The sequence below is a fragment of the Chiloscyllium plagiosum genome, unplaced genomic scaffold (genome assembly GCF_037043375.1).
Source record: "Chiloscyllium plagiosum isolate Xiang-an unplaced genomic scaffold, Cpla_swu_hap1 HiC_scaffold_10, whole genome shotgun sequence".
Lineage (NCBI taxonomy): Eukaryota > Metazoa > Chordata > Chondrichthyes > Orectolobiformes > Hemiscylliidae > Chiloscyllium > Chiloscyllium plagiosum.
Genome location: NW_028270148.1, coordinates 7,294,205 through 7,321,165, shown reverse-complemented (window position 1 = coordinate 7,321,165; position 26,961 = coordinate 7,294,205). Strand labels below are relative to the sequence as shown.

General features: G+C 47.7%; 1 protein-coding gene across 2 annotated transcripts in view; it reads right to left on the bottom strand.

The window, feature by feature from the left end:
* Positions 1-11,272: 11,272 nt before the first annotated feature.
* The window catches only part of phactr2 (phosphatase and actin regulator 2), a 144,320-nt gene continuing 128,631 nt past the window's right edge, over positions 11,273-26,961 (bottom strand). For both annotated transcript variants that reach the window (XM_087991056.1, XM_043695294.2), the window contains exons 9-13: positions 21,197-21,252; positions 18,651-18,712; positions 17,413-17,550; positions 16,063-16,139; positions 11,273-14,877 (exon numbers count right to left, since the gene is read on the bottom strand). In XM_087991056.1, the coding sequence (XP_087847182.1) occupies positions 14,862-14,877; positions 16,063-16,139; positions 17,413-17,550; positions 18,651-18,712; positions 21,197-21,252 (349 nt within the window). In that variant the 3' untranslated portion in view covers positions 11,273-14,861. The remainder of the gene's footprint in view (positions 14,878-16,062; positions 16,140-17,412; positions 17,551-18,650; positions 18,713-21,196; positions 21,253-26,961) is intronic.

Below are 26,961 nucleotides of genomic sequence, written 5' to 3'. Positions count from 1 at the left end.
CACAGTATAATATCATCTTTTGAAGCAGTGAGGGAGAGAATTTGAGACCCAGCAACACTGAGAATCTTTTTGAGTGAAGTTATTTTCGCCTCATCACTGCCCTCTCGTTGAGCTGTGGAATTGTTTGAAAGCTATAAGCGCCAAGGCAGCAAGGTGATAAAGGCATCCAGAGCCTGCAGATAGAAAGGATCCTTCTTGCTCTCTCTCTCTCTCCCTAACTCACGTAGTACCCTGAGTGGGGCAAACACCGAAAAACTGATAAATCTTACAAGAAAGAATTTTAAGAACAACAGAGCCAAGTCTACCCATCAACCGTTGAACTAAGATCAACTCTCAGCCTGCAGTCAACAGCATGTCTTCATTGTTAAAACTAGACCACAAGAACTCAGAGCACAAATGGGTCATTCAGCCTTTCACATTTGCTCTGCCATTCAGTTAGACCAGGGCTGATCTGATAACCCTCAACTCTACTTTCCTACCGTTTCTCCTTAATTCTTGAATCCTTTCCTGTTTAAAAAACTATCTCAGTCTTCAATATGTTCAATGACCCAGCCTCCACAGTAAAGAATTCCACAGATTCACTACCGTCTGAGAGAGGAAAATCCTCCTCATCAAAATAAAAGGACAGAGAAAATAACTTCCCACTTCTTCGTCTGAGGCCTTGGGCTTTAGAATTTTGTTTACCAGCTCTATATTATTTTTGCAGCCATAGAATCGATGTTAAACCTTTTGTCTGTCTTTATCCTGATTTACTGAATGTATTTGGGGTTTTGCAGGGGTGTAGTTTAAGTAGCATAGCAGTAGATTAGAAATCACTTTCTCTTTTCTCATTAAAGTTAACTGCATTACAATAAATAAAGTTATTTTTCTGTTGTGACGAAACCTGGTGTGAATTGCTTTTATTCTAAGTGAGTTCACTGCGGTTTTACATATTCATACATTTTGTGATAGTTTGTGGATCAATGGGGTAAGACTATCAGTGCACTCTTCCACTTAAATTACCACACTATGAATTCTCAATCAAAGCCCGTTGAAGTCTTGCTAATCATGGACACAACATTCAGACGATCTGCTGTCACTCAGTCCACAACTCCACTTGTGATTCGGTGTGTAGCCCACGGAATTGGCAAGTGTAGGTCTGGTCAACCCTGGCCTCAATCTCAAGTCTATCATATATAAATCACGGGAGCAACTCATCACGACTCCTCGAACACCAACTCCCAAACCCATGTTGTGCGCGAGCTACAAACAAGTGAGGACACCACCACCTTTAAGTTCTTCCCTAGGTCACACAGCATCCTTGCTGAAAACTATATCACTGCCTCTCCATTATTACTAAGTAACAGTTCTGGCAGTGCTTAGTAACTCGGTGTGCTTATCTACAGTACACCATTATGACTGTAGTAGTTCAAGAATGAAGCTCACCACCACCTTCTCAAAGACCATAAGAGACAAGTCATAAATGCCCTGACTACTGTCAATGTCCCAAAAATAAATAAATAGGAAAGGCTGAACAGCAATAAGATAATTAAGAAAGATAAAGAACTTTGCTGGGCACTGTAATGTGCCTGGAATAATGAGAAAGGTTGCAGCTGAAAGGTACCCAGTGACGAGCCACTAATTTATACTTGATCGAAGTGTTAACTACATTTCAGGGTTATCCCTATGCACTCAGGGCCAGATTTTCAGCTTCCACCATTTTCCCTCCATGAACTTGAACTCACCCAAAATTCTGCTACCGTTGTCGTATCTTGCTCAAACTCTGGTTCACCCTCTGCTCACTGGCTCACACCATCTCCTAGCCCTGCATTGCCTCAACTTTAAAACTTTCTTCCTCAAAGCTTGTTGAAAAGAACGATGCGCTGCTGAAGGTTTTAATCCTTCACTCATCAGGACAAACACAACAGTGACAATTTTCAGTCAATTACATTGAACTTTCCATTGTTACAATCTCAGCTGGCGGTGATACTGGACAAGGCAGATTTCAGAGTGAAACTTGGCTTTGTCGAAAGACAATCTGGTTGTCTTTTAATACCCCTTTTTTTTAAAAAAAAGGAACTGATGCTGTAAATCAGAAACAAAAACAGAAGTTGCTGTAAAGGTTCAGCAGGGCTGGCAGCATCTGTGAAGAGAAGTCAGAGTTAAAGTTTCACATCTGGTGACCCTTCCTCAAACCCAAAACATTAACTCTGAATTCTCTGCACAGACACTGCCAGACCTGCTGAGTTTTTCTAGCAACTTCTGTTTCTTCTATATATGTTGCTTAATCATTGGACTAATCAGCTCGAAGATTTTCTTTTTAAAAATCGAATTTAGAAGAATATTAACAAAACTTAAGACATCCTGGCATTAGAACTTCCTTTTTTAACTCCTACAACGTAGAAACACAAATCAAACATAAAGCGACACATGGTTCAGTTGACTTTAGAACCCAAGTTTTGAATTAATATTTCATGAATTTGCACAACACCAGCAAGAAAGCAACAGGGAACTATAGGCTCACATGTAATCCAAAAAAGATGCAAAGTTTGAACAGGATCATTTAGTGTTCAGAGAAAATGCCTTTAGATCCATCTTCATTCTTGCTTTCAAAGCTACCATGGCCTTGCCCCTCTCTATCTCTGTAATAGCCCTAGAACAATCCAATATCAAAGCTTGTCTGTAATCCTAGTCTGTATCTCTACTTTTCATTGGTGACTGTATCTTCCTCTGCTTGAGACATACACTCAGAATTCTAATGAGCTCTCTATCATTCTCCACCACTCTGTTGTGTCTTATGCCTCCCTCATTAACCATGATCTTGATTAGAGCTGAAAATGTGTTGCTGGAAAAGCGCAGCAGGTCAGGAAGCATCCAGGGAACAGGAAAATCGACGTTTCGGGCATAAGCCCTTCTTCAGGAGAAGAGGGGATGCTACCTGACCTGCTGCGCTTTTCCAGCAACACATTTTCAGCTCTGATCTCCAGCATCTGCAGACCTCACTTTCTCCCCATGATCTTGATTATAATTGCCACTGTCTCTTTAAGTGGAACAATGTAATTTTTTTTTGGTAATGTTTATGAGTAGCACATAGATGAATGTTTTAATGAAGGTGTTGCATAAATATAAATTATTATTGTTCGTTGGGTACTGAGGGATTCTCAGTTTCTCATTAGAAAATCAAATGAAACAAAAGGCAACAAGTCCTGAACAAATTTCTCATTGCAGACAAAACATCCAGACTGTAAAGTAATTAATATTTTAAAAATTTGTGTGGAACGAAGTCTTCTCCCAGATCTGGCAGATTGTTGTGCAGTGCCAAGGAAGAGGATTAGGGGTTTTGGAAATTGCTGTTTGATTACAGAAGTTCAGTTTTCCATGAACTACTGAAGTGAGTCCCTGAAAGACCTTCACTTTTATGTTAAAACTGTAGTAATCTGAGACTAACATTGTTGTGAGTGAACAGCAATAGGTGTATTGAATGTACCTGTTTACAGAGGATGGTGAGAGAGGGCATCCTCCTTTGAATCCTACAGACCCTGACTCCACATGCATATGAGCTGATGTCAGGATGGTGAGTGGTTTGGAAGGCAACTTGCAGCTGGTGATGTCCCTGTGTATCTACTGCCCTGGTCCTTCTAGATGGAAGTGATTGATGGATTTGAGGATCTTCGGTGAATTACTGCAGTGCATCTTGTAGTTGGTACGCACTGCTGATGTTGAGAGTTGATATTAGAGGGAATGGATGCTTGGGGATGTGGTGCCAATCAAGCAGCTACTTTGTCCTGGATGGTGTCAAGCTTCTTGAGTGTTGTTGGAGCTGCATCCATCCAGGCAAGTGGGGGGTATTCCATCACACTCCTGACATGTGCCTGGTAGATAATGGACAGTCTGAGGAGTTACTCGCGACAGGATTCCTCGCTGTTGACCAGATCATGTGCTAAAAATGTCCCTGAAAAGAATGGAGATTCAGCAAAATATGATGTTTCGGGTACTGTCCAACCTCGGGTAGACACAATCTGTTGGTTGAGAGTTGGCCATCCTTAAAATGATGGCCTCCTTTGGTCTGGAGAGCTCAAGTTGAGAAGAATGCCTACTTTCACTGACCCAGACTGTCCTTGTGCAGAGACATTCCAGCTTAAAGATCCTTACTGTATGGCAAAGACTCCAACACAATGATTGCCATCTCCCAGGCCACATGGTTACAGTTCTGGTGCTGCCTGATGATGCAATAATGCAATGGAGGGATGGCGGAGATGATCAAGAAGCTCAGCACCCTTGGGTTCTGAGGGATGGTCACTGAACCCAAAATGTTAACTCTGATTTCTCTGCACAGATGTTGCCAGACCTGCTGAGTTTTTCCAGCAATTTCTGTTTTTGTTTCAGCGCTCTTGGGTGCCAATTGATCTGATCGGGCGCTTTCCAGTTGGCACCACCTTAAAACCAGGTAACTTGTTATGGCAGGAGTTTGGGAAGGGTCCACAGGGAAATCAGTTTCAACAGGCCAGAGGGAGTGAGAGAGCGGCTATACAGAAAAGGATGGAAAAACACCAGTTGCTCCATTGAAATTTACCATCCCACCTTAGTGGCACATCATCATCAATGTCACTAGCAGTCAGAGAGACAGTGGCGCAGTGAAAATATCCAGGCTAATGTTTTAGGGACAGAAGCTCACATGACAGCTGGGGAACCGAATTTTAATCTGTAAAATCTGGAATTGAAACAGTAACCATTAAACCATAATCAATTGTCATAAAAACCTGTCTGGCTCGCTAATGTCCTCTACAGAAAGTCATTCTGCAGTCCTCACATGGTATGGCTGACACAGAGTCATAGAGTCATACAGCATAGAAACAGACCCTTCGGTCCAACCAGCCAGTGTCAAACACAATCCCAAACTAATCTCACCTGCCTGCTCCTGGCCCATATCCTTCCAAACCTTTCCTGTTCGTGTATCTATGCAAATGTCTATTAAACATTGTGATTGTACCCACATCCACCACTTTCTCAGGAAGTTCATTCCACACACGAACCACACTCTATGTAAAAAAAATTGCCCCTCATGTCTTTTATAAATCTCTCTCCTCTCACCTTAAGAATGTACCTCCTTTTCTTGAAATCCCCCATCCTAGAAAAAAGGCAATTACCAGCCTGTCAGAAGATTACCTATCATTCCCTGCACCCTTAATTTTGCAAATAATCTTTCATATGACACCTTTCCAAATGCCTTCCAGAAACCATATGGACAATATCCAACAACAGTCATGGAGTCATAGAGATATACAGCATGGAAGTAGACTCTTCGGGACAACTCATCCATGTTGATCAGATATCCTAAATTAATCTAGTCCTATTTGCCAGCATTTGGCCCGTATCCCTTCCTATTCACATACTCATCCAGATGCCTTTTAAATGTTGCAATTGTACCAGCCTTCACCACTTCCTCTGGCAGCTCATTCCATACACATATCACCCTCTGTGTGAAAATGTTGCCCCTTAGGTCTTTTTTATATCTTTCCCCTCTCACCCTAAACCTATGCCCTCTGGTTCTGGACTCCCCCACCCAGGGAAAGGACTGTGTATTTATCCTATTCATACCCCTCATGATTTTGTAAACCTCTATAAGGTGACCCCTCAACCTCCAATACACGAGGGAAAACAGCCCCAGCTTTCAACATCTCCCTGTAGCTCAAATCCTCCAATCCTGGCAACATCCTTGTAAATCTTTTCTGAACCCTTTCAAGTTTCACGACACCCTTCCTAGAGCAGGGAGATGAGAATTGAACAATCTGCCAATAGTGGCCTAACCAATGTCCTGTACAGCTGCAACGTGACCTCCCAATCCTATACTCAAAGAACTGACGATAATGGCAAGCATACCAAATGCCTTCTTCACTATCCTATCTACCTGAGACTCCACTTTCAAGGAGAAAGTGAGGTCTGCAGATGCTGGAGATCAGAGATGGAAATGTGTTGCTGGAAAAGCGCAGCAGGTCAGGCAGCATCTAGGGAACAGGAGAATCGACGTTTCGGGCATTAGCCCTTCCTGAAGAAGGGCTAATGCCCGAAACGTCGATTCTCCTGTTCCCTAGATGCTGCCTGACCTGCTGCGCTTTTCCAGCAACACATTTCCATCTCCACTTTCAAGGATCTATCAACCTGCACTTCAAAGTCTCTTTTTTCAGCAACACTCCCTAGGATCTTACCATTAAGTCTATAAATCTTGCTAAGATTTGCTTTCCCAAAATGCAGCACCTCGCATTTATCTGAATTAAACTCCATCTGCCACCCCTCAGCCCAATGGCCCATCTGATCAAGATCCCATTGCAATCTGAGGTAACCTTCTTCACTGTCCACTACACCTCCAATTTTTGTGTCAACTGTAAACTTAGTAACTATACCTCTTACGCTTACATCCAAATCATTTATATAAATGAAGAAAAGTAGTGGACCCAGCACCGATCCTTGTGGCACTCCACTGTCCACAAGTCTGAAAAACAACCCTTCACCACCACCCTCTCTTTTCTACCTTCGAGCCAGTTTTGTATCCAAGAGGCTAGTTCTCCCTGTATCCCATAAGATCTAACCTTGCTCACCAGTCTCCCATGGAGTACCTTGTCAAAAGCCTTACTGATATCCATATAGATCACATCTACTGCTCTGCCGTCATCAGTCCTCTTTGTTACTTTTTCAAAAAACTCAATCAGTTTGTGAGACATGATTTCCCATGCACAAAGTCATGTTAATTATCCCTAATCCGTCCTTGCCTTTCCAAATAAGTGTACCTCCTCTTCCTCAGGATTCCCTCCAACAACTTGTCCACCACTGCCATCAAGCTCACCGGTCTATAGTTCCTTGGCTTGTCCTTACCATCCTTCTGAAATAGTGGCACCTCATGATCCCTTTGTAATCTTAGGAAACCTTCTTCTCTCTCTACTCTGTCACCAATTTTGGTGTCATCTGCAAATGTACTAATCATGCTTTCTGTATTCTCATCCAAGTCATTAAATAAATGACAAACAAAAGAGGACCCAGAGCTGATCCCTGTGGAACACTACTGGTCACAGGCCCTCAGTCTGAAAAGCAACCCTCTGCCATTACTCTCTGCCTCCTGATGTTAAGCCAATTTTGTATTCAATTGGCAAACTCACCCTGAATCCTATGTGACCAAACTTTACTAATTAGTCTACAATGCAGAACATTGTCAAAGCCTTTACTAAAATCCAAATAAACACCATCCACCACCCTGCCATTAACAATCTTTTTTGTAACTTCCTCAAAAAACTCAGTCAAGTTTATGAGAAACAATTTTCCTTGTACAAAACCACACTGACTACCCCTAATCAATTTTTGCCACGGTGGCACAGTGGTTAGCACTGCTGCCTCACAGCGCCAGAGACCCGGGTTCAATTCCCGCCTCAGGCGACTGACTGTGTGGAGTTTGCACGTTCTCCCCGTGTCTGCATGGGTTTCCTCCGGGTGCTCCGGTTTCCTCCCACAGTCCAAAGATGTGCAGGTCAGGTGAATTGGCCACGCTAAATTGTCCATAGTGTTAGGTAAGGGGTAAATGTAGGGGTATGGGTGGGTTGTGCTTCGGCGGGTCGGTGTGGACTTGTTGGGCCGAAGGGCCTGTTTCCACACTGTAATGTAATCTAATTTAATCTAAATGTCCATATCTTTTAGAATCACCTCCAATAATTTACCCACAACCGAAGTCAGACTCACAGGTCTATAGTTCCCCGATTTCTCCTTACAACCTTTCTTGAAATGAATTGAATTTATTGAATTGAATTGAATCTGAAACAAAGGTACAACATTTGCCACCCTCCAGTCATTGGGCACCTCACCCATTGTTATAGATGATGCAAATATTTCTGCAAGGGGTCTCATTGTTTCCTCCCTTATTTCCTACAATGTTCTGGGACACATTCGATCAGGTCCTGGAGATTTATCCACCTTTATATTCTCTAAGACAAGACACACACGATCATGTTTATGTTACTGACAAGGGAGTGGAGTAAATCAAACTCTACTTTTCTTACCTTCTGTACATAGACAAAGGTGTATTGATTTGTGTTTCCACCTTCTGAAACAGCGTTTGGTGTGCTTCCTGTAAACCCCGGCTTGTGAGGTGTTCCTTTCTGGAGTGAAATCAGAAATATGGTGTAATGCTGCATTCAGTCCTAGGGAATGGTTCTCATCACACATGCAAACCCACAGGCATACAAGGAAGGCAAAGACCTCTGTGGTGCCGTGGTAGGGTCTCTACATTTGAGCCGTGATCACTGAATTCAAGCACCAGAGGTGTGTAATAATGTTACTGAAAAGGGTGATGATATTTACAAAGGGGAAAAAAAGAATAACTTCTAAAACAAAGATATGGCTTTGAATTCACATGATTGTCAGATCCCAGAAAGCTGATGTCTAAAAGCAGGTTTTTGCAAAATTTCTTTAAGGTTGGTGCTGAAGAGCAAGATGATGTTTATAGACAGGAATTGGTCCACTTCCTTGGGAATAAGTGGCTTTTCTATCGATATTAGGTTTCAAGAAGCTTATTCAGCATTGAGGCAGATCAAGCTATTGATCTGAAGTCTGACTGTGTCTGTTCCGATGTTATATTCAGGCTAGACTACGAGAGCAAGGATATACTGCTGAGACTGTTTAAGGCTCTGGTCAGATCGCATTTGGAATATTGTGAACAGTTTTGACCCCATATCTAAGGAAGGATGTGCTGGTGTTTTGGTGGAGAAGGGGTCCAGAGGAGGTTTACAAGAATGATCCTTGAGATGAAGGGGTTGTCACGTAAGGAGCAGTTGAGGAGTTTAGAAGGATAAGGTGGGGGGGGGGGGGGGCGGGGGGGGGGGTGGGATCTGATTGAAACTTACAGAATACCAAGAGGCCTGGATAAAGATGATGAGGAGATATTTTCATTAGTAGGAGAGACTAGGATCCAAGGGCACAGCCTCATTGTGAAGGATGACCCTTTGGAACTGAGAGGCAAAGAAATTTCTTTAGCCAGACGGTGGTGATTCTATGGAACCATTACTGCAGAGGGCAATGGAGGCCAAGTCATTGAGTATGTTTAAGACAAAGGTAGATTGGTTCGTGATTAGTAAGGGAATCTATGGTAACAGGGAGAAGACAAGACAATGGTTCGAAGAACAGATCAGCCATGGCCAAATGGCAGAGCAAACTCAATGGGCCCAATGGCCTAATTCTGCTCCTATGGGGTCTTTCGGTGTTATGGTCTAAATTGATCCAGACTAAGGTCTGCAACCTGGCTGTTGTATTAAACCCTTAGCACATTGTGGCATGGTGTCAGATATATATCAAGCTTTTCAAAGATGAGAGGAGTTCTGGTCATGAAGGAGTCAATTTCAAATGATCAATTAGCTCTACCCTTCTGACCATGATCCAAATTTCGCCCTTAGAGCTAGATAGGGTTATTTAGCACCTCCACAAGTATAACATGGATCAATGACTTTTTCTTTGTTACGAACTCTACAGGAGAGACATACTGTTTACAGTTCATTTGAATTTGTTAACTTTTGGAAGGATGTTGTGAAACTTGAAAGGGTTCAGAAAAGGTTTACAAGGACATTGCCAGGGCTGGAGAGCTTGAGAAGAAGGGAAAGGCTGAATAGGCTGGGACTGTTTTTCCCTGGAGCATCAGAGGCTGAGGGGTGACCTTACAGAGGTTTATAAAATCATGAGGGTAAATGGACAAGGTCCTTTTGTCTGGTGTGGGGGAGTCCAGAACTAGGGAGCATAGGTTTAGGGAGAGAGGGGAAAAACTTAAAATGGACCTAAAGGGCAACTTTTTCACGCAGAGTGTGTGTGTGTATGGAATGAGCTGCCAGAGAGCTGCCAGAGAAAGTGGTAGAGGCTGGTACATTTACAACATCTGGATGGGTATATGAATAGGAAAGGTTTAGAGGGATATGGGCCAAGTGCTGGCAAATGGGACTAGGTTGGGATATCTGGTCGGCATGGATGAGTTGAACTGAAGGGCCTGTTTCTGTGCTGTGCATGTCTATGACTCTATGCACATACAAAAGAAGAATGTGAGATTGTAGGAGGCTGATGTCTAGGCTCTGCTTGGTAAAAGCTTTTGGAACGTGCCAGAGTTGTAGTGAACCTGCATCATATGATCAGCAATGGCAGCTAAATCCATTTTAAAATGTACACAAAGAATGTTAACTTTGAAAACAATTCAGGACTTGTAGCTACTGAAACATGGCAGCAATTGGCACCAATTAGCTCTCACAAACAGTGGCGTGATTGTGACAGTATAACTTGTCATTTATCTGGCAGTCAATATCACATTCTTAAATGTTGGCCAGAATATCAGCACCAACTCTCATTCTCATAATTAGTGCTTCCTGGTCTTTCACATCAATCTAGTAGGCAGGTTCATTGTTTCATCTACAAGACACTGTAGTGCAACTCTCCCTCAGTATCACACTGGAGTGTCAGCCTGTTTGTTCTTAGATGCTGGAACAAGTGTACCCTTAGCACTCATGGGAGAGAGTGCCATCAACCTGTGTTGGTACAGTTTGGGGGGGTGGGGGGGAAAAGGTGCACAGCTAGAATTGTGAGCAATGTCACTGCAGTGATGAAGACAGTCAATTGTGTTCAAACTTTGGACAGTGGTGAGCAGAATTAGAATCGTGAGCCATGTTGGCACATTGGTGAACACTACTGTTGTGTAATGTTACTAGTGAACACTGCTGCTGTTGTGAGCAATGTTGGTACAGTCATGATCTGTGTACAGTTGATCCAGGTTTAAATTTCCAGTACGCACACAAAGTCACAGGTGTGCTCTATGGGACATTTATTCCAAGTGAGGAGAAGTGCAAAAAAAGAACATATGTGCTCATTCTAACTCCAGGGCTGTGCAAAGGGGCACCTTTAGTGGAATGCAGAACTGCCTGATTGCAGGCATGGGTCTTTCAGACCCCAAGCCATTGCGCCTGTAGGACTAGAAGATAATAGATTCATTCAAAGAGGGGGAAAATGTGGGAGCTCAGACAGCCCTTAACCCAAAATACCTGGTGGTTTATCATGTAACCCTTTTTGGGATCTTACTATGCATTGATTAGCTGCTCTATTTTCCTGTGTTCCAAAAGGGACTACACTTGAAATATATTTCGTTGCCTGTAAAGCTCTGGGGTGTGCTGAATGTCAATGTCAATTTGTTCTTAAACACGTACTCTGGACTCACGATCAGTCCACCAGACCTCTCAAGTACTGACATCAAAATAAAAAGTTAATTTCTGAAAGAGGCAAGGGGCAGGAGCACTTGATGGAATTTTATTAAAGAAATTTTGACAGGTTACAGAACGAGTCAGCCAAAACATGTAACTAAGGCACTTCAGAACTGTGCTCAGTGATGAAAAACAATAGTTAGCTAATAACAATGTCACATTAAATACTCCTAAAAGAGAGAGATTGTATAATGTAGGAACTTTTAAGAACATAGAAACACAAGTAACCTGGGTTCGCTGTAGAAATATTACAGGAACAAAGCACAGCATTTAAAACAAAAGCGAGACTTGGGGATACTTTTTTGAAAATATATAGAATATATATTGCAACACTTTACAAAATAAAACAGAGTTTGTAGAATTACTTGCCGATTCTAGACAGCATACATTCTTTTTTTTTCCAGTTATTTACAACCAATAGAATTTATAAATCAAATTTACATTCAGGTGTTGTACAACCGTAGAGGTCCCTCCGTCTATAAGACGAAGGATAGAACAAAATTTGAGAACAGTAAAAATTTCTTTAGCAGCTGCCAGTCTTGTCTGTTGTGCAGGACAACTGGGGGAAAACAAAACTGTCTAGTTTTCCTGGAACTTCTGTTTAGACATCGCCATACAGTCTTATTGCCTGAAACACTGCCTCAAATGAAATGAGAGGTTAATTTGGGTGGTTAAGTAAGGTACAGTCATCAGAGGGCTGCTCTCTCAGAGAGGGATGGGTCGTGGTGGTTTTACCCCGAGGATCACTGTGCCTCAGGTAAGGGGGAGAGGTTGTGAAGGAGGATCCTTCATGGTAGCCTCAGCCAGTGATGGGAACTGAACCCATGCTGTTGCCATCACAAACCAGCCAACTGAGCTAACCAACCCAAGTATTCTGGGAACTAAAAACATAGGGTTGGGGGGGAGAGGGGATTGCAAGTGAGAGAAATGTTGATCAGGTAATCTTCAAACTAAAATGGGTGGGTGATTTCATTCTTGCAGAATAGGTTGCAACCTTCTGCAAGTAAAACATTCAGGATTAAGTTGGAGCATTGTTTTCTCTTACATTTTAATTTGCTTTTCAAACCTCTTAATAAAAAAAAAAGGTATTCCGGGATAAGGCAGAAAGCTGCTGCCATTCTTCTAGCGTGCTTCCCTACAGGGAAGGAGGGTAATAGTAAACATGAAAGAATGGGTCTCCATCTCCTCTGGCAACACAAGGAGGAGCTGATAGCTGAGGGCAGGGGATAAAGGAGTTACTGTTCCCAGAGTCAGCAGGTTGTAATGGAGGGAGGACAAGCACGGCAGATATTGGAGGCAAGATCAAACAGCTCTGGATGTAGTACAACATAGGACAGTTCATCTGGCAGCGTACTAGATGTCCACAGCATCATGTACCAACATGTGACAGCATACTGGGTATAAACTTCATCATATATCAATGTTTCCTCTTTTCCAGCTCACAGTTTACAGAAGTATTTTAAATTCACAATCAGTTTACACTCTTTCAACGATGTGGAATCGTTTACTCTCTTACTTCCCTTCAGTGGATTCACAGGAAAGTTACATTTCAACAGCAGATAGCCAATTGCCATCTGAGAAAATTGTCATCCCCATTGTAACTCTGGCATCCCACTACAACTGATTAAAATAAGCATTCTCCTGAGCAGTCTCCCCAGTCAACCCTTGTTAGCAAAGCCTTTGCCCTTTTTCACAGTTGTCCCTCCTGACTGACCACAAACCACCATGGTTTCTCCTGTACTGAACATGAATCTTCATTTTTGAAAAAAAAAATGGCTGAATATCGCAAACCATTTGGGAAAAAAAATTTGGTCCTTCTCAATTCCAAGTCCTCCGTCCAGGGTTAGAAATAACAAACGCAAGAGCCGAGACAGAAAGTACACAAGCAGATACCAAATTTCTCCCCTCTCCTTCATTTTGATAAAACTTGAAAGACTAAATTGTTGAACTAAAGAGAAAGCGAGTCAATTGGATGGACAATGGTTGGAGGGTGTTTTGGTACAATGGCAAGGTTTGAAAATAGCCAGCTCCCCACTCTGCAGTAAGACATGGTGAGTTGCGATTGTAGCTCATTAACTGTCTTTCGATCAGCCTTTCACATGAAGGCTCTCCAACTTTGTTTCCCCAGATCAAAACCTTTCATTTTCAGGCATGAGTGTCTAGGGGTGATTTCTGGTTTAAAGATCACCGTCATTTGCTACCCTGTAATCTGGGGCAGTGAGTGAAGACACCCTGGGGAAGTGAGCAGAGTGGGGAAACGTGACCAGTCAGGCCATAGCAAAACAATGAGAGGACATGGTTACACGTTTTATCAAGGTGTCCTTGAGGTCTCAATAAAAAAAGACTACCAAACGCTCTCAGGAACAAGGGCAACTTGCCCAGCTAGCCCCCAACCCCTTTCCAATTGAATAAGTACATTTCGGAGGCAGAGGGAGCTGTGGTGAAAGTTGGGTTGAGGGTGAAAATGAGTGAAAAAAAAAAATCTATGGCCAATGGCTCTAATCCACTTGAACCCAGTCTGATCTCCATCATTCAAAGTTAAATATGTGGTTAGAATCTAGGTTCCATTTCCTATGGTCCTAGTGCCAGCTCTCCTTCCTCCCCCAGTGAGAAAGAGTTACTGACCATCATTGACCTGCCTCTCTACAGCTCCACTCTTGTCTGGATCAGGCTTCGCTCTCATTAAGCTCATTGAGCAGTCAATTCATGCCCATCTTAAAATGTCCCACTTGACACAATAAAATAGAGATTTTCTTCTGTTACAGACATTGGCAACTAAAGCAGTCACCGCACATCCCATAAATAAGTATTACCGGCTTAGAAAATTAGCAGAGGGTTGGGGTGGTGGTGGGGGTGGTGGGGGGGGGGGCGGGGGAGAAGGAGGGGAGGAGGGGAGGTAAGAGGAGAAACCAGTAACACCACAGACACACACTAGAGGCTTTTTTTTAGTTCAATGTGTTTTTTTTATGCAGAATATGAGTGGTGTATGGTTTGGAGCTACCATCAGGACAGCTTTCTGTGCAGTTTTGAACAGCTAATAGCAGTCATTTGCTGTAGTTACATGAAGGAATAGGTTCCCCCTTTACAGAATCAGTTTGCCTCCTCCAGAACAAGAGGGTAGCAGAGAACAGCTTGTTAATGGCAGGGAGACAACACCCTGACCATAGTTCTGGACACTGGAGAACACAACAACAAAGCACCACAGTACTGACTGGTCACCTGCCTGACACATTGGCAGCAAGGAGGGAATGACATTTGTTTTGCTGGAAAGCTTTAAAAACAGTTCCCCTTTATCTGGGATTCATTTCCCCCACCATCATCACCTCTCTACCTAACCCCCAATCTCCATTGCCATTACATCAACATAGTCCCCACCCCCCTGCCTCAACAAAAGAAGCCAGCCTGCCTCCACAGAGAAAGAATCTTTTTTAAAAAATTACTTAGATATTAAAACTTTTTTTGTGTGTGTGATGGTTTTGTTGTTGTTGCATGGTCAGCCCTCTGTTGAACATCTGCCTCTTGGCAGGGAAGGTGCACAGAACACATCTGGTGTAGCCTCATGCACCGTCTTCAATCCTCGACAATTTCAGTCTCTCTCCCTGAGCCTTTGTTACTTCATGGCCGGTGAAATCTGCAGGCAGGAAACAGGGTCCAAATTTCAATTAGCATCGACAGCAGCAATTCGCAATTACACAGCACCGCTAATGTTGCAAAATCTTTTAAAAGCTTGCAAAAATAAACAAATTGACACCCAGAGCTACAGAGGACAGATGTTCTAGAGAGAGAAGGTGGTGACGAAGGGACTGCTATTTAATTTTGTTTTTATTCTAGTTGGTTCTTGCTCGTTGTGGCTCAGTACTGTATGACCTGAGTAATTCAGTTAGTGCTCCCAAACAGCAGAGGGTACAAAGCCTGACATTTGGGAGAAGACTGAGCTCACTGTAGGATGCTCAAGTACTCTGTAAGTGACTCATGTCCTCAAGGGCTCAGGGTGAGGGGGGGAGGTGGTGATTGCTGCCTGAGCGGTGGTGGGGAATATCAGCAGCTGCACTTCCCGCAGCTGACCGAGGGAGGGAGTAGGGGGAAACGTGGGAGGGATGCAATGTCATAATGCAGCATTTACAACAGTAACGCCAGGCATTCGGAGCAACAGCGGGATTTATGACAGAGTGAGGGGGGGGGGGGGGGTAGGACACGAGGAAGAGGCTAGGAACAGATCAAAACAGGGAGAGCGAGAGAGAGAGAGAGAGAGAGATGAGGGGATGGGGTGACACGGGGAGAGAGAGAGAGAGAGAGAGAAAGAGATGAGGGGGTGGGGGTCAAGAGAGAGAGAGAGAAAGATGAGGGGGTGGGGGTCAAGAGAGAGAGAGAGAGATGAGGGGGTGGGGGTCAAGAGAGAGAGAGAGAGAGAGAGAGATGAGGGGATGGGGTGACAGGGGGAGAGAGAGAGAGAGAGAAAGAGATGAGGGGGTGGGGGTCGAGAGAGAGAGATGAGGGGGTGGGGGTCAAGAGAGAGAGAGAGAGAGAGAGAGATGAGGGGGTGGGGGTCAAGAGAGAGAGAGAGATGAGGGGGTGGGGTGACAGGGGAGAGAGAGAGAGAGAGAGAGAGAGATGAGGGGGTGGGGTGACAGGGGAGAGAGAGAGAGAGAGAGAGAGAGAGAGAGATGAGGGGGTGGGGTGACAGGGGAGAGAGAGAGAGAGAGAGAGAGAGATGAGGGGGTGGGGTGACAGGGGGAGAGAGAGAGAGAGAGAAAGAGATGAGGGGGTGGGGTGACAGGGGAGAGAGAGAGAGAGAGAGAAGCGAAAGCGAGCTTACCTCGTTAGATGTCGGCTTTCTTCATGCACTTCCATTTCCCGGCTTTTGAATTCATTCAGTTCTTTCCGTATTGCAGCCTTTGTAAGCCGAAGGAGGAAATACAGATAGAGAGAGAGAGAGAGAGATGTCACACGACTGAACATCATCAGGCCAACAATTCAATCAATCAAACAAAGAATTGTGGGTGCTGAAGATCTGAAACAAAACCTGAAATTGCTGGAGAAACTCAGTTCTGGACCTGAAACGTCAGCGCTGTTCCCCCGCCCCCACTCTCTACAGATGATGAGTTTCTCCAGCACTAGGTTTTTGTTTGAGGTTAACAATTCAGCTGTTTTTCTGTGACCGGCAGCTCTCCACCCACTCCCCGGCCCCCGGGCGGAGAGCAGCCTGACAGTGTTAACCTGCAGCGATTAGAACCACCAACAATGCACCAACCACATGCTGGGCTATGGTTAATCCCTGCTTCTGCAGTAAGGCAGGCTACACAAGCAAAATGATGGCTTGTTTCCTGTTACCGGACCCTGGCCACCACTGCCAGATTTGGGGTCTTGCTATGCAGTCTCCCTTGTGCTGGGGAATCTACAATTGACGAAGATTAATCCCTGTGCACTAAGCGACAGCCAGAATTAAACCACGAGCTCTCTGCCTACCCCCTCCAATAGATTTCCCATTCAGTGGAGCACATTCAAAGGGTAGTCACTGCCATACCAGCCAGCTATTTGAGGGAGATATCTATATATCCAACAGAAGACTGGGAGAACTGTCATCCTTTTTCAAAATAAAGTGCTTTTCCATCTCTTATGTTCACCCAGGAAGAGCCTCTATCTCATATCTGGAAGGGGAGGTCTCCAATGCTGCAGAGCTCACTCCTCAGTAAAACACCGGAATGCCAGCCTGGATTAGGAACTGCAATGTCTGGAGCAGGTCTTGAACTTAGAGGGTTAAGTGCTGCCCACTGAGCGGAGACAGACAGGAGAGCAGCCCACAGTTTGCAGCAACCTCCTCAACACACCTGGGAAGGTCAAGTCAGTGACATTGAAACCAGGCTTTACTTGGGTTTGTACAAATGCTCCCCTTCATCACCTTGAAATGCCACAGAAACCATGTTAGGAGAGAGGCCCCAAAACAGAGCAGACAATGAGGTGAAATGTTGGAGGGGAGTGAGGAGGATACTGAGGCTTTGGGATCTTTATTAGTCCAAAATAGCTCCCAGTTAGGACAGTCTCAATTTTAAATTTCTCATCTGTGAGCAAACCCCTCCATGGCTTCCCCCCTACCTCTGGGATGCCCATGCTCCACCAATTCTGGCAGCTGGACAGTGTCAATTGGGAAAGTGCTGGAGGTTCTCACCTTATCAGCAGGTGTCAGCCGGGTCCAGGGCTTGTCAGCTCGCCGATCATAGTCCTGGGCTTCTGTCACTTCCACATACTCGTTAAAACGCAGAATGCGCCGGGCTTGTAACTCTGCGACTGTTGGCCTGAGGCTAAGCTGTTAGGAAGACAGACAAATCATTAGCCACAGAAGATCTGCAAGTTCCTCTCAATCGAACATTGCATCGGCAAGAGACTGACGTGGACTTTAAATGTACAGCAGGCACCGTGTCAAATGGCACCCTCTGTTATGAGGATGATTACCTCAAAGATCTTTCTGCACTGGTTAATTCTCCACTCACTGGACTCAATGTGATACTGGATGCAGTGTCACAGTAACAGAGTGGAGCTTCATACAACACAGTTTTATTCCTTGCTCAATGAACAGATCTAGCAGGTAATTGTATCAGGGTAACAGAGTCACAAGGCTGTAAAAAATATTCAGCACAAATGCAAAAATCACAAGATCAGCCGCTTCACATGGTTTAGCTTATGGAAATGAAACTGAAGTTGCAGCAGAGGAAAAATGGGGTGTAAGAAGTTGACATGTGTGGGACCTGTTGCCAATTTACCATCTGATTTGTGCAAGACTGGAGGGGAATGTGTAACCTCAATGAATTCTGGTTGCACAGTTTCAGCGAAGACCCATGTAAAGTCATAAAGACAACTGTCCATGTTGAGATTCACTGCTATTATTTCTATAACTATGTGTAAATAGACTGTGGTCCCTTTTGATATTTTGGATTCAAAATAGGAGGAACTGATTTCTTCATTAAGATGACAACAGTTAAATTAGCCTTCTGTTATTTGCCCAGAAGATGTTCTTTTCTGATGAGTCACATTTTTCTCCCCACACACACGCAGAAGCCTTGCCTCTAAGTTGCCAAACCCATTTAACAATCAGCTCCAGTCTCAGCAGCCCAGGACTGTCTGCAACCCTGCATCTTCTTACGTGGAGACGGGGAATGTTCAAGCACTGAGCAGGGAGCATTCTTAATTAAATTGTATGAATTTCCAGACACTATTCAGGAGCGTTTTGCTTCTATGGAAGATTAATTTATTGAAATACCTACTAATTTGTTCTTTTAAAATTAAAACGCCTACTACCAGTCACTGGTTCAATCCTGTAGCTCAGAGACAGAACCTTTCAGTAGCAACTGAGATCTATTTTGGAGATTGCAGTAAAAATCATTTCAGGTAATGGTAATTGAGGTTTACCTTGCGAGTCAGCCTCCTCCTGATCTCCAGTCTTTCTTCATGTTCCTCCTCTTCATTTCGATCTGTTTATTCGCAAAAGGAAAGGAGAGGGTCAGACAATCGAAAGCAGCTGCAAAGAGCCATAGCAATCATTCAGCACAGGTTCGACGTAGGGAAATCCTCCTCTGCTCTGACTTTCACTCCTACAGCTGTGACGTGTGTTAAGACACCCCTCACAGCAACGTCACTGTGTGTTATGGTGTCTGTACCCTCCTTTTACGGCCCCACGTGGTGGCGCACACATGCGCAGTGTGTGTGTGTAGTTTTGGGGCGGGGGGGTTAGCGAAGCTGTGTGACACACAGAGACTCCATTGGTCGTCCCTCTGAGGACCTCCTGCTCCTACTCCTGACAGGAGATTTAGGAAAACTGGCCACCCGAAGAGAGACAATACATAGGCTCGGTGTGGTAAATTGGGGAAGTGGAAGTAGAAACTGAGAAGGAACACCATGTCCTTCCCAGATACACACACATACCTTTGATTCTGCTAAAGGGCTGGGTGACCCAGGATCCCACTCACACTGTTGTTGTCCTGGAGCTCCAGGACTGTTAGTAAACTGAAATTGGCACTGGAGACTCATGAGGAGATGTTAGGACAGATGAAAATGAAAAACCATTCCTGCTCAAAGCAATGGGTTTTCATGAGCGAGTTAAGACCATAGGACATAGGAGCAGCAATAAGACCATTCAGCCCATTGAGTCTGCTCTGCTATTCAAACATGGCTGATAAGTTTCTCAACCCCATTCTCCTGCCTTCTCCCTGTAGTTCTTGAGTATCAAGAACCTATCTCCCTCAGTCTTAAACAGACTCAATGAGTTGATTGGAAAAGAGGGGCAGATGGTTTTTGGGGAAGGGACTTGTCAGGGCCTTGCCAGCTCTGGGTGGTGTCTGTTCTAAGAGGCAAGGGGAGGGAGTCAATAATCCAGGAGCACATAGACTCAGAGGCCTGCATGTGAGCATAGAAGCCTCTTTGATAGCTACTCTCTGAAGAGAATTGCAAGCTGATGAGGAAAGAACATTAACCACTGAACTCAGTATTTGATTCTCATCATCCTGTTTATTACAGAGTCTATTTATTTCTGCAATGATAGAAATTAAAACCGAACAGGATATTAACTGAAGAACTGGTACAATATTCCTGAATTTCTGCCCTCATTTCTCCCACTTTGAAGTGGGAGTAATAATGCCTTATAATTATACAAGGGATTAATCGCAGCAAGGTGATGAGAAGTGACTGTTACAGCACAGTGGTCAGTCAGTCCATTGTGTGTACAGGTATATAGATTTTCCTGAACAGCTATTCAAGTGGTCTCACTCCTCCTGCTTGTTCCTCCCACCTCTTCAATTTATTCAATCCAATTATTAAAACGCTTTGTACTGACCCACAGCTAGCTCATTCCAGATTATTAAAACAAAAGTGTAAAGAATAAAAACTCCTCATCTCTCTTCTGGTTCATTGCTGATTATCTTAAATCCAAGTCATCTGTTCCCTGCCAATGAAAATAAATAGCTTCTCCTTTACATCCTTCAGAATTTAAGCTTCTCTGCTTCAAGGGAAATGATCATTCACAGAACCAAAGCCCTTTGCAGGTCTTCAGTGGTTGTCTACAAGGTGAACTGCTATTGCTTCCCTGCAGTGTGCTGAGAGGCATCAGAACTGATGTGGATTGAGCATCTATCCATCTGAACTGGTGCCCCTGTTAAAAACCGAAATTAACCAAAACCACAGTGAAAATGGGCGGTTGGGATAGGAGGAGGATGGGGAGTTGTACTTAGAGAGGCTGCATCATAGCCCTCCCCGAGTAGCTGGGCGGGTGGTGAAAGGGGGCACAAAGTGAAGCCGGAAGTGAAATGCCCCCAGCATTGAAACAGTTACATTTTGCATCAGCTGGCGCCTGACGTCAGAGGGAAGCCTGGCTGACGTGTGGGAGGTGGGCTTTCCCTCCTGGTCGCTCCCACGCACCCGGGGGCGGGGGGAATGCGGGGGCGGATTTCCCCCCCACCACCCCTCATTCTTCCCCCTCCTCCACACACACACACACACACACGCTGCGGCAGACTGGGGCATCTTGCTCGTTATCAAGGGAGATGCAAAATAAAAAGGCATTTTTGAAACATCAGCTGTCAGGATCCCAGATTGCATTCACTCCAATCATTTTCTGCTGCTCAAATCCTTCTGCTCCACTCTGCCCATCATTCTCTCCCTGGGAAGCTCTAGGTTTTGCAATGGACATTCTTTTTAAAGTTTGAATCCACAGGGTTCCACCGGCATTATGTATACATATTCTCTTCATACATCCCCTTCATACTGGAACTCTAAATCCCATTTGGGCATCTATTCAAATACAGATCCAGACAATCTGGTGCAGAAATTCCGCTGCAGTTCTCGGGGGGGGGGGGGGGGGTGCGGATGGCTGATGTTTGCACAGCCCCATCACAATTACCCATTCCATTCTCACAGTCTAAAGAAGCGCAAGAGAGAGAGAGAGCAGACTGAATGTTACTTACATCTTAAGATGTTCCTCTGTTCCAGTTCTTCCAGTGAAGGTCTTTGGCTCAGCCTCCTGCCGAATACAATGACAATGGAATAGTGCACCATTTTACAATCTACAAGAAATAATTCCTTCTCCTGTTCTCTGGGGCGAAATACACAGAGCTGCTGATATCTCCCCGACTTCCAATTGCTTGCAGTAGTCAGAACTATTCCACTGTCAGCTTGCAGTGATTCAATGCCAGAGCCTCCACCGGCTTTATATAGGGCTGGAGCTCACTGTTCCGGAAGAGAGGGGCGGGGACAGAGATGAACACACAGAGAGAGAGAGAGAGAAGGAGAGAGAGAGAGAGAGAAGGAGGAGGAGCGAAACAAACACAACCCCTGGTCACATTATACATCCACGTGCGCCTCTCATTCTCCATCTCTCTGTTCCTCTTTCTCCAGGGATTGGCAATCATTCAAGAATAATAATAATAATAATAATAATCAGGGGTTGTTATCCAGTTAACAGTCAGAGGGAGGCGAGAATCACTCCCCACCCCAGACGTGTCCGGTTAGACCTACCAGGAAGCAGCTTTCCCTGTGTCCGGGGGTCAGGACCAGGCACTGTCCATTACCTGGTGAGGGTGTCATGTCACAGCCCCACCTGGGTGGATGAAGTATGGATGGTCCTCCATTGGAGTTGGGGGGAAGTATGGGGGGGGGGAAGAGGAGTATGGGGGGGGGGGGAGAGGAGTATGGGGGGGGGGGAGAGGAGTATGGGGGGGGGAGAGGAGTATGGGGGGGGGGAGAGGAGTATGGGGGGGGGGGAGAGGAGTATGGGGGGGGGGGAGAGGAGTATGGGGGGGGGGGGAGAGGAGTATGGGGGAGGGAGAGGAGTATGGGGGGGGAGAGGAGTATGGGGGGGGGAGGAGTATGGGGGGGGAGAGGAGTATGGGGGGGGGAGAGGAGTATGGGGGGGGAGGGAGAGGAGTATGGGGGGGAGGGAGAGGAGTATGGGGGGGAGGGAGAGGAGTATGGGGGGGAGGGAGAGGAGTATGGGGGGGAGGGAGAGGAGTATGGGGGGGGAGGGAGAGGAGTATGGGGGGGGAGGGAGAGGAGTATGGGGGGGAGGGAGAGGAGTATGGGGGGGAGGGAGAGGAGTATGGGGGGGAGGGAGAGGAGTATGGGGGGGAGGGAGAGGAGTATGGGGGGGGAGGGAGAGGAGTATGGGGGGGAGGGAGAGGAGTATGGGGGGGAGGGAGAGGAGTATGGGGGGGGAGGGAGAGGAGTATGGGGGGGAGGGAGAGGAGTATGGGGGGGAGGGAGAGGAGTATGGGGGGGAGGGAGAGGAGTATGGGGGGGAGGGAGAGGAGTATGGGGGGGGAGGGAGAGGAGTATGGGGGGGGGGAGGGAGAGGAGTATGGGGGGGGAGGGAGAGGAGTATGGGGGGGGAGGGAGAGGAGTATGGGGGGAGGGAGAGGAGTATGGGGGGAGGGAGAGGAGTATGGGGGGGGAGGGAGAGGAGTATGGGGGGGGAGGGAGAGGAGTATGGGGGGGGAGGAGTATGGGGGGGGAAGTATGGGGGGGGAAAGTATGGGGGGGGGGAAGTATGGGGGGGGAAAAGTATGGGGGGGGAAAGTATGGGGGAAAGTATGGGGGAAAGTATGGGGGAAAGTATGGGGGGGGAAGTGTGGGGGGGAAAGTATGGGGGGGGGAAAGTATGGGGCGGGGAAAGTATGGGGGGGGAAAGTATGGGGGGGAAAGTATGGGGGGGAAAGTATGGGGGGGAAAGTATGGGGGGGGGAAATATGGGGGGGGAAGTATGGGGGAAAGTATGGGGGGGGAAAGTATGGGGGGGGAAAGTATGGGGGGGAAAGTATGGGGGGGAAAAGTATTGGGGGGGGAAAGTATGGGGGGGGAAAGTATGGGGGGGGAAAGTATGGGGGGGGAAAGTATGGGGGGGGGAAAGTATGGGGGGGAAAGTATGGGGGGAAAGTATGGGGGGGAAAGTATGGGGGGGGAAAGTATGGGGGGGGGAATTATGGGGGGGGGAATTATGGGGGGGGGAAAGTATGGGGGGGGAAAGTATGGGGGGGGAAAGTATGGGGGGGGAAGTATGGGGGGGGGAAGTATGGGGGGGGAAAGTATGGGGGTGGGAAAGTATGGGGGGGGAAAGTATGGGGGGGGAAAGTATGGGGGGGGAAAGTATGGGGGGGGAAGTATGGGGGGGGAAGTATGGGGGGGGAAGTATGGGGGGGGAAGTATGGGGGGGAAAGTATGGGGGGGAAAGTATGGGGGGGAAAGTATGGGGGGGGAAAGTATGGGGGGGGAAAGTATGGGGGGGGAAGTATGGGGGGGGGGAAGTATGGCGGGGTAAAGTATGGGGGGGGAAGTATGGGGGGGGGAGTATGGGGGGGGAGTATGGGGGGGGGGAGTATGGGGGGGGAGTATGGGGGGGGAAGTATGGGGGGGGAAGTATGGGGGGGGAGTATGGGGGGGGAAGGTATGGGGGGGAGTATGGGGGGGAGTATGGGGGGGGAAGGTATGGGGGGGAAGTATGGGGGGGGAAGAAGTATGGGGGGGGAAGAAGTATGGGGGGGGAAGAAGTATGGGGGGAAATTATGGGGGGAAAGTATGGGGGGAAAGTATGGGGGGGAAGTATGGGAGGGAAGTATGGGTGAGGGGGAAAGTATGGGGCAGGGGGGAAGTATGGGGCAGGGGGGAAGTATGGGGCAGGGGGGAAGTATGGGGGGGAAGTATGGGGGGGAAGTATGGGGGGGAAGTATGGGGGGGAAGTATGGGTGAGGGGGAAAGTATGGGGCAGGGGGGAAGTATGGGGGGGAAGCATGGGGGGGAAGTATGGGGGGGAAGTATGGGGGGGAAGTATGGGGGGGAAGTATGGGGGGGAAGTATGGGGGGAGGTATGGGGGGGAGGTATGGGGGGAAGTATGGGGGCGAAGTATGGGGGCGAAGTATGGGGGGGGGAGGTATGGGGCAGGGGGGAAGTATGGGGGCGAAGTATGGGGGCAAAGTATGGGGGGGAGGTATGGGGCAGGGGGGAAGTATGGGGGGGAAGTATGGGGCAGGGGGGAAGTATGGAGGGGAAGTATGGGGGGGGAGTATGGGGGGGAAAATATGGGGGGCGAAAGTATGGGGGGGGAAGTATGGGGGGGAAGTATGGGGGGGGAAGTATGGGGGGGAAGTATGGGGGGGAAGTATGGGGGGGACGTATGGGGGGAGAGTATGGGGGGAGAGTATGGGGGGAGAGTATGGGGGGAGAGTATGGGGGGAGAGTATTGGGGGGAGAGTATGGGGGGGACGTATGGGGGGGACGTATGGGGGGGACGTATGGGGGGGACGTATGGGGGGGACGTATGGGGGGGACGTATGGGGGGGGACGTATGGGGGGGGACGTATGGGGGGGACGTATGGGGGGGGACGTATGGGGGGGGACGTATGGGGGGGCACGTATGGGGGGGAAGTATGGGGGGGAAGTATGCGGGGGAAGTATGGGGGGGAAGTATGGGGGAGGGGGAAAGTATGGAGGGGAGGTATGGGGGGGAAAGTATGGGGCAGGGGGGGAGTATGGGGGGGAGGTATGGGGGGCAAGTATGGGGAGGAGGTATGGGGGGGGAGGTATGGGGGGAAGTATGGGGCAGGGGGGAAGTTTGGGGGGGGAAGTATGGGGGGAAAGTATGGGGCGGGGGGAAGTATGGGGGGAAAGTATGGGGGGGAAGTATGGGGGGGAAGTATGGGGGGGAAGTATGGGGGGGAAAGTATGGGGGGGAATGTATGGGGGGGAAGTATGGGGGAAAGTATGGGGGGAAAGTATGGGGGGGGAGGTATGGGGGGGAGGTATGGGGGGGAAAGTATGGGGCAGGGGGGAAGTTTGGGGGGGGAAGTATGGAGGGAAAGTATGGGGCAGGGGGGAAGTATGGGGGGGAAGTATGGGGGGGGGCAGGGGGGAAGTATGGGGGGAAAGTATGGGGCAGGGGGAAAGTATGGGGCAGGGGGGAAGTATGGGGGGAAGTATGGGGAGGGGAAGTATGCGGGGGAAGTATGGGGGGGGTAAGTATGGGGGGAAGTATGGGGGGAAGTATGGGGGGAATGTATGGGGGGAAAGTATGGGGGGAAAGTATGGGGGGAAAGTATGGGGGGAAAGTATGGGGGGAAAGTATGGGGGGAAAGTATGGGGGGAAAGTATGGGGGGAAGTATGGGGGGAAGTATGGGGGGGAAGTATGGGGGGAAAAGTATGGGGCAGGGGGTAAGTATGGGGGGGGAAGTATGGGGGGGAGGTACGGGGGGAAAGTATGGGGCAGGGGGGAAGTATGGGGCAGGGGGGAGGTATGGGGGGGGAAGTATGGGGGGAAAGTATGGGGGGAAAGTATGGGGGGAAAGTATGGGGGGAAAGTATGGGGGGAAAGTATGGGGGGAAAGTATGGGGGGAAAGTATGGGGGGAAAGTATGGGGGGAAAGTATGGGAGGAAAGTATGGGGAGGAAAGTATGGGGAGGAAAGTATGGGGAGGAAAGTATGGGGAGGAAAGTATGGGGAGGAAAGTATGGGGAGGAAAGTATGGGGAGGAAAGTATGGGGAGGAAAGTATGGGGAGGAAAGTATGGGGAGGAAAGTATGGGGAGGAAAGTATGGGGAGGAAAGTATGGGGAGGAAAGTATGGGGAGGAAAGTATGGGGAGGAAAGTATGGGGAGGAAAGTATGGGGAGGAAAGTATGGGGAGGAAAGTATGGGGGAGGGAGAAAGTATGGGGGGGAAGTATGGGGGGGAAAGTATGGGGAGGGGGAAAGTATGGGGGGGTGGTATGGGGGGGAAGTATGGGGGGGGAAGTATGGGGGGGAAAGTATGGGTAGGGGAAAGTATGGAGGGGTGGTATGGGGGGGAAGTATGGGGGGGGAAGTATGGGGGGGGAAGTATGGGGGGGGAAGTATGGGGGGGGGGAAGTATGGGGGGCGGAAGTATGGGGGGGGGGAAGTATGGGGAGGAAAGTATGGGGAGGAAAGTATAGGGAGGAAAGTATGGGGAGAAAAGTATGGGGAGGAAAGTATGGGGAGGAAAGTATGGGGGAGGAAGAAAGTATGGGGGGGAAGTATGGGTGGAAAGTATGGGGAGGGGGAAAGTATGGGGGGGGGAAGTATGGGGGGGGAAGTATGGGGAGGGGAAGTATGGGGGGGGAAGTATGGGGGGGATGTATGGGGGGGGAAGTATGGGGGGGGAAGTATGGGGGGGGAAGTATGGGGGGGATGTATGGGGGGGGAAGTATGGGGGGGACGTATGGGGGGGAAGTATGGGGAGGAAAGTATGGGGAGGAAAGTATGGGGAGGAAGGTATGGGGAGGAAAGTATGGGGAGGAAAGTATGGGGAGGAAAGTATGGGGGAGGGAGAAAGTATGGGGGGGAAAGTATGGGGAGGGGGAAAGTATGGGGGGGTGGTATGGGGGGGTGGTATGGGGGGGGAGGTATGGGGGGGGAGGTATGGGGGGGGAGGTATGGGGGGGGAGGTATGGGGGGGAAGTATGGGGGGGGGAAGTATGGGGGGGGGAAGTATGGGGGGGGGGGGAAGTATGGGGAGGAAAGTATGGGGAGGAAAGTATGGGGAGGAAAGTATGGGGAGGAAAGTATGGGGAGGAAAGTATGGGGAGGAAAGTATGGGGAGGAAAGTATGGGGGAGGGAGAAAGTATGGGGGGGAAGTATGGGGGGGAAAGTATGGGGAGGGGGAAAGTATGGGGGGTGGTATGGGGGGGGAAGTATGGGGGGGGGAGAAGTATGGGGGGGGGAGAAGT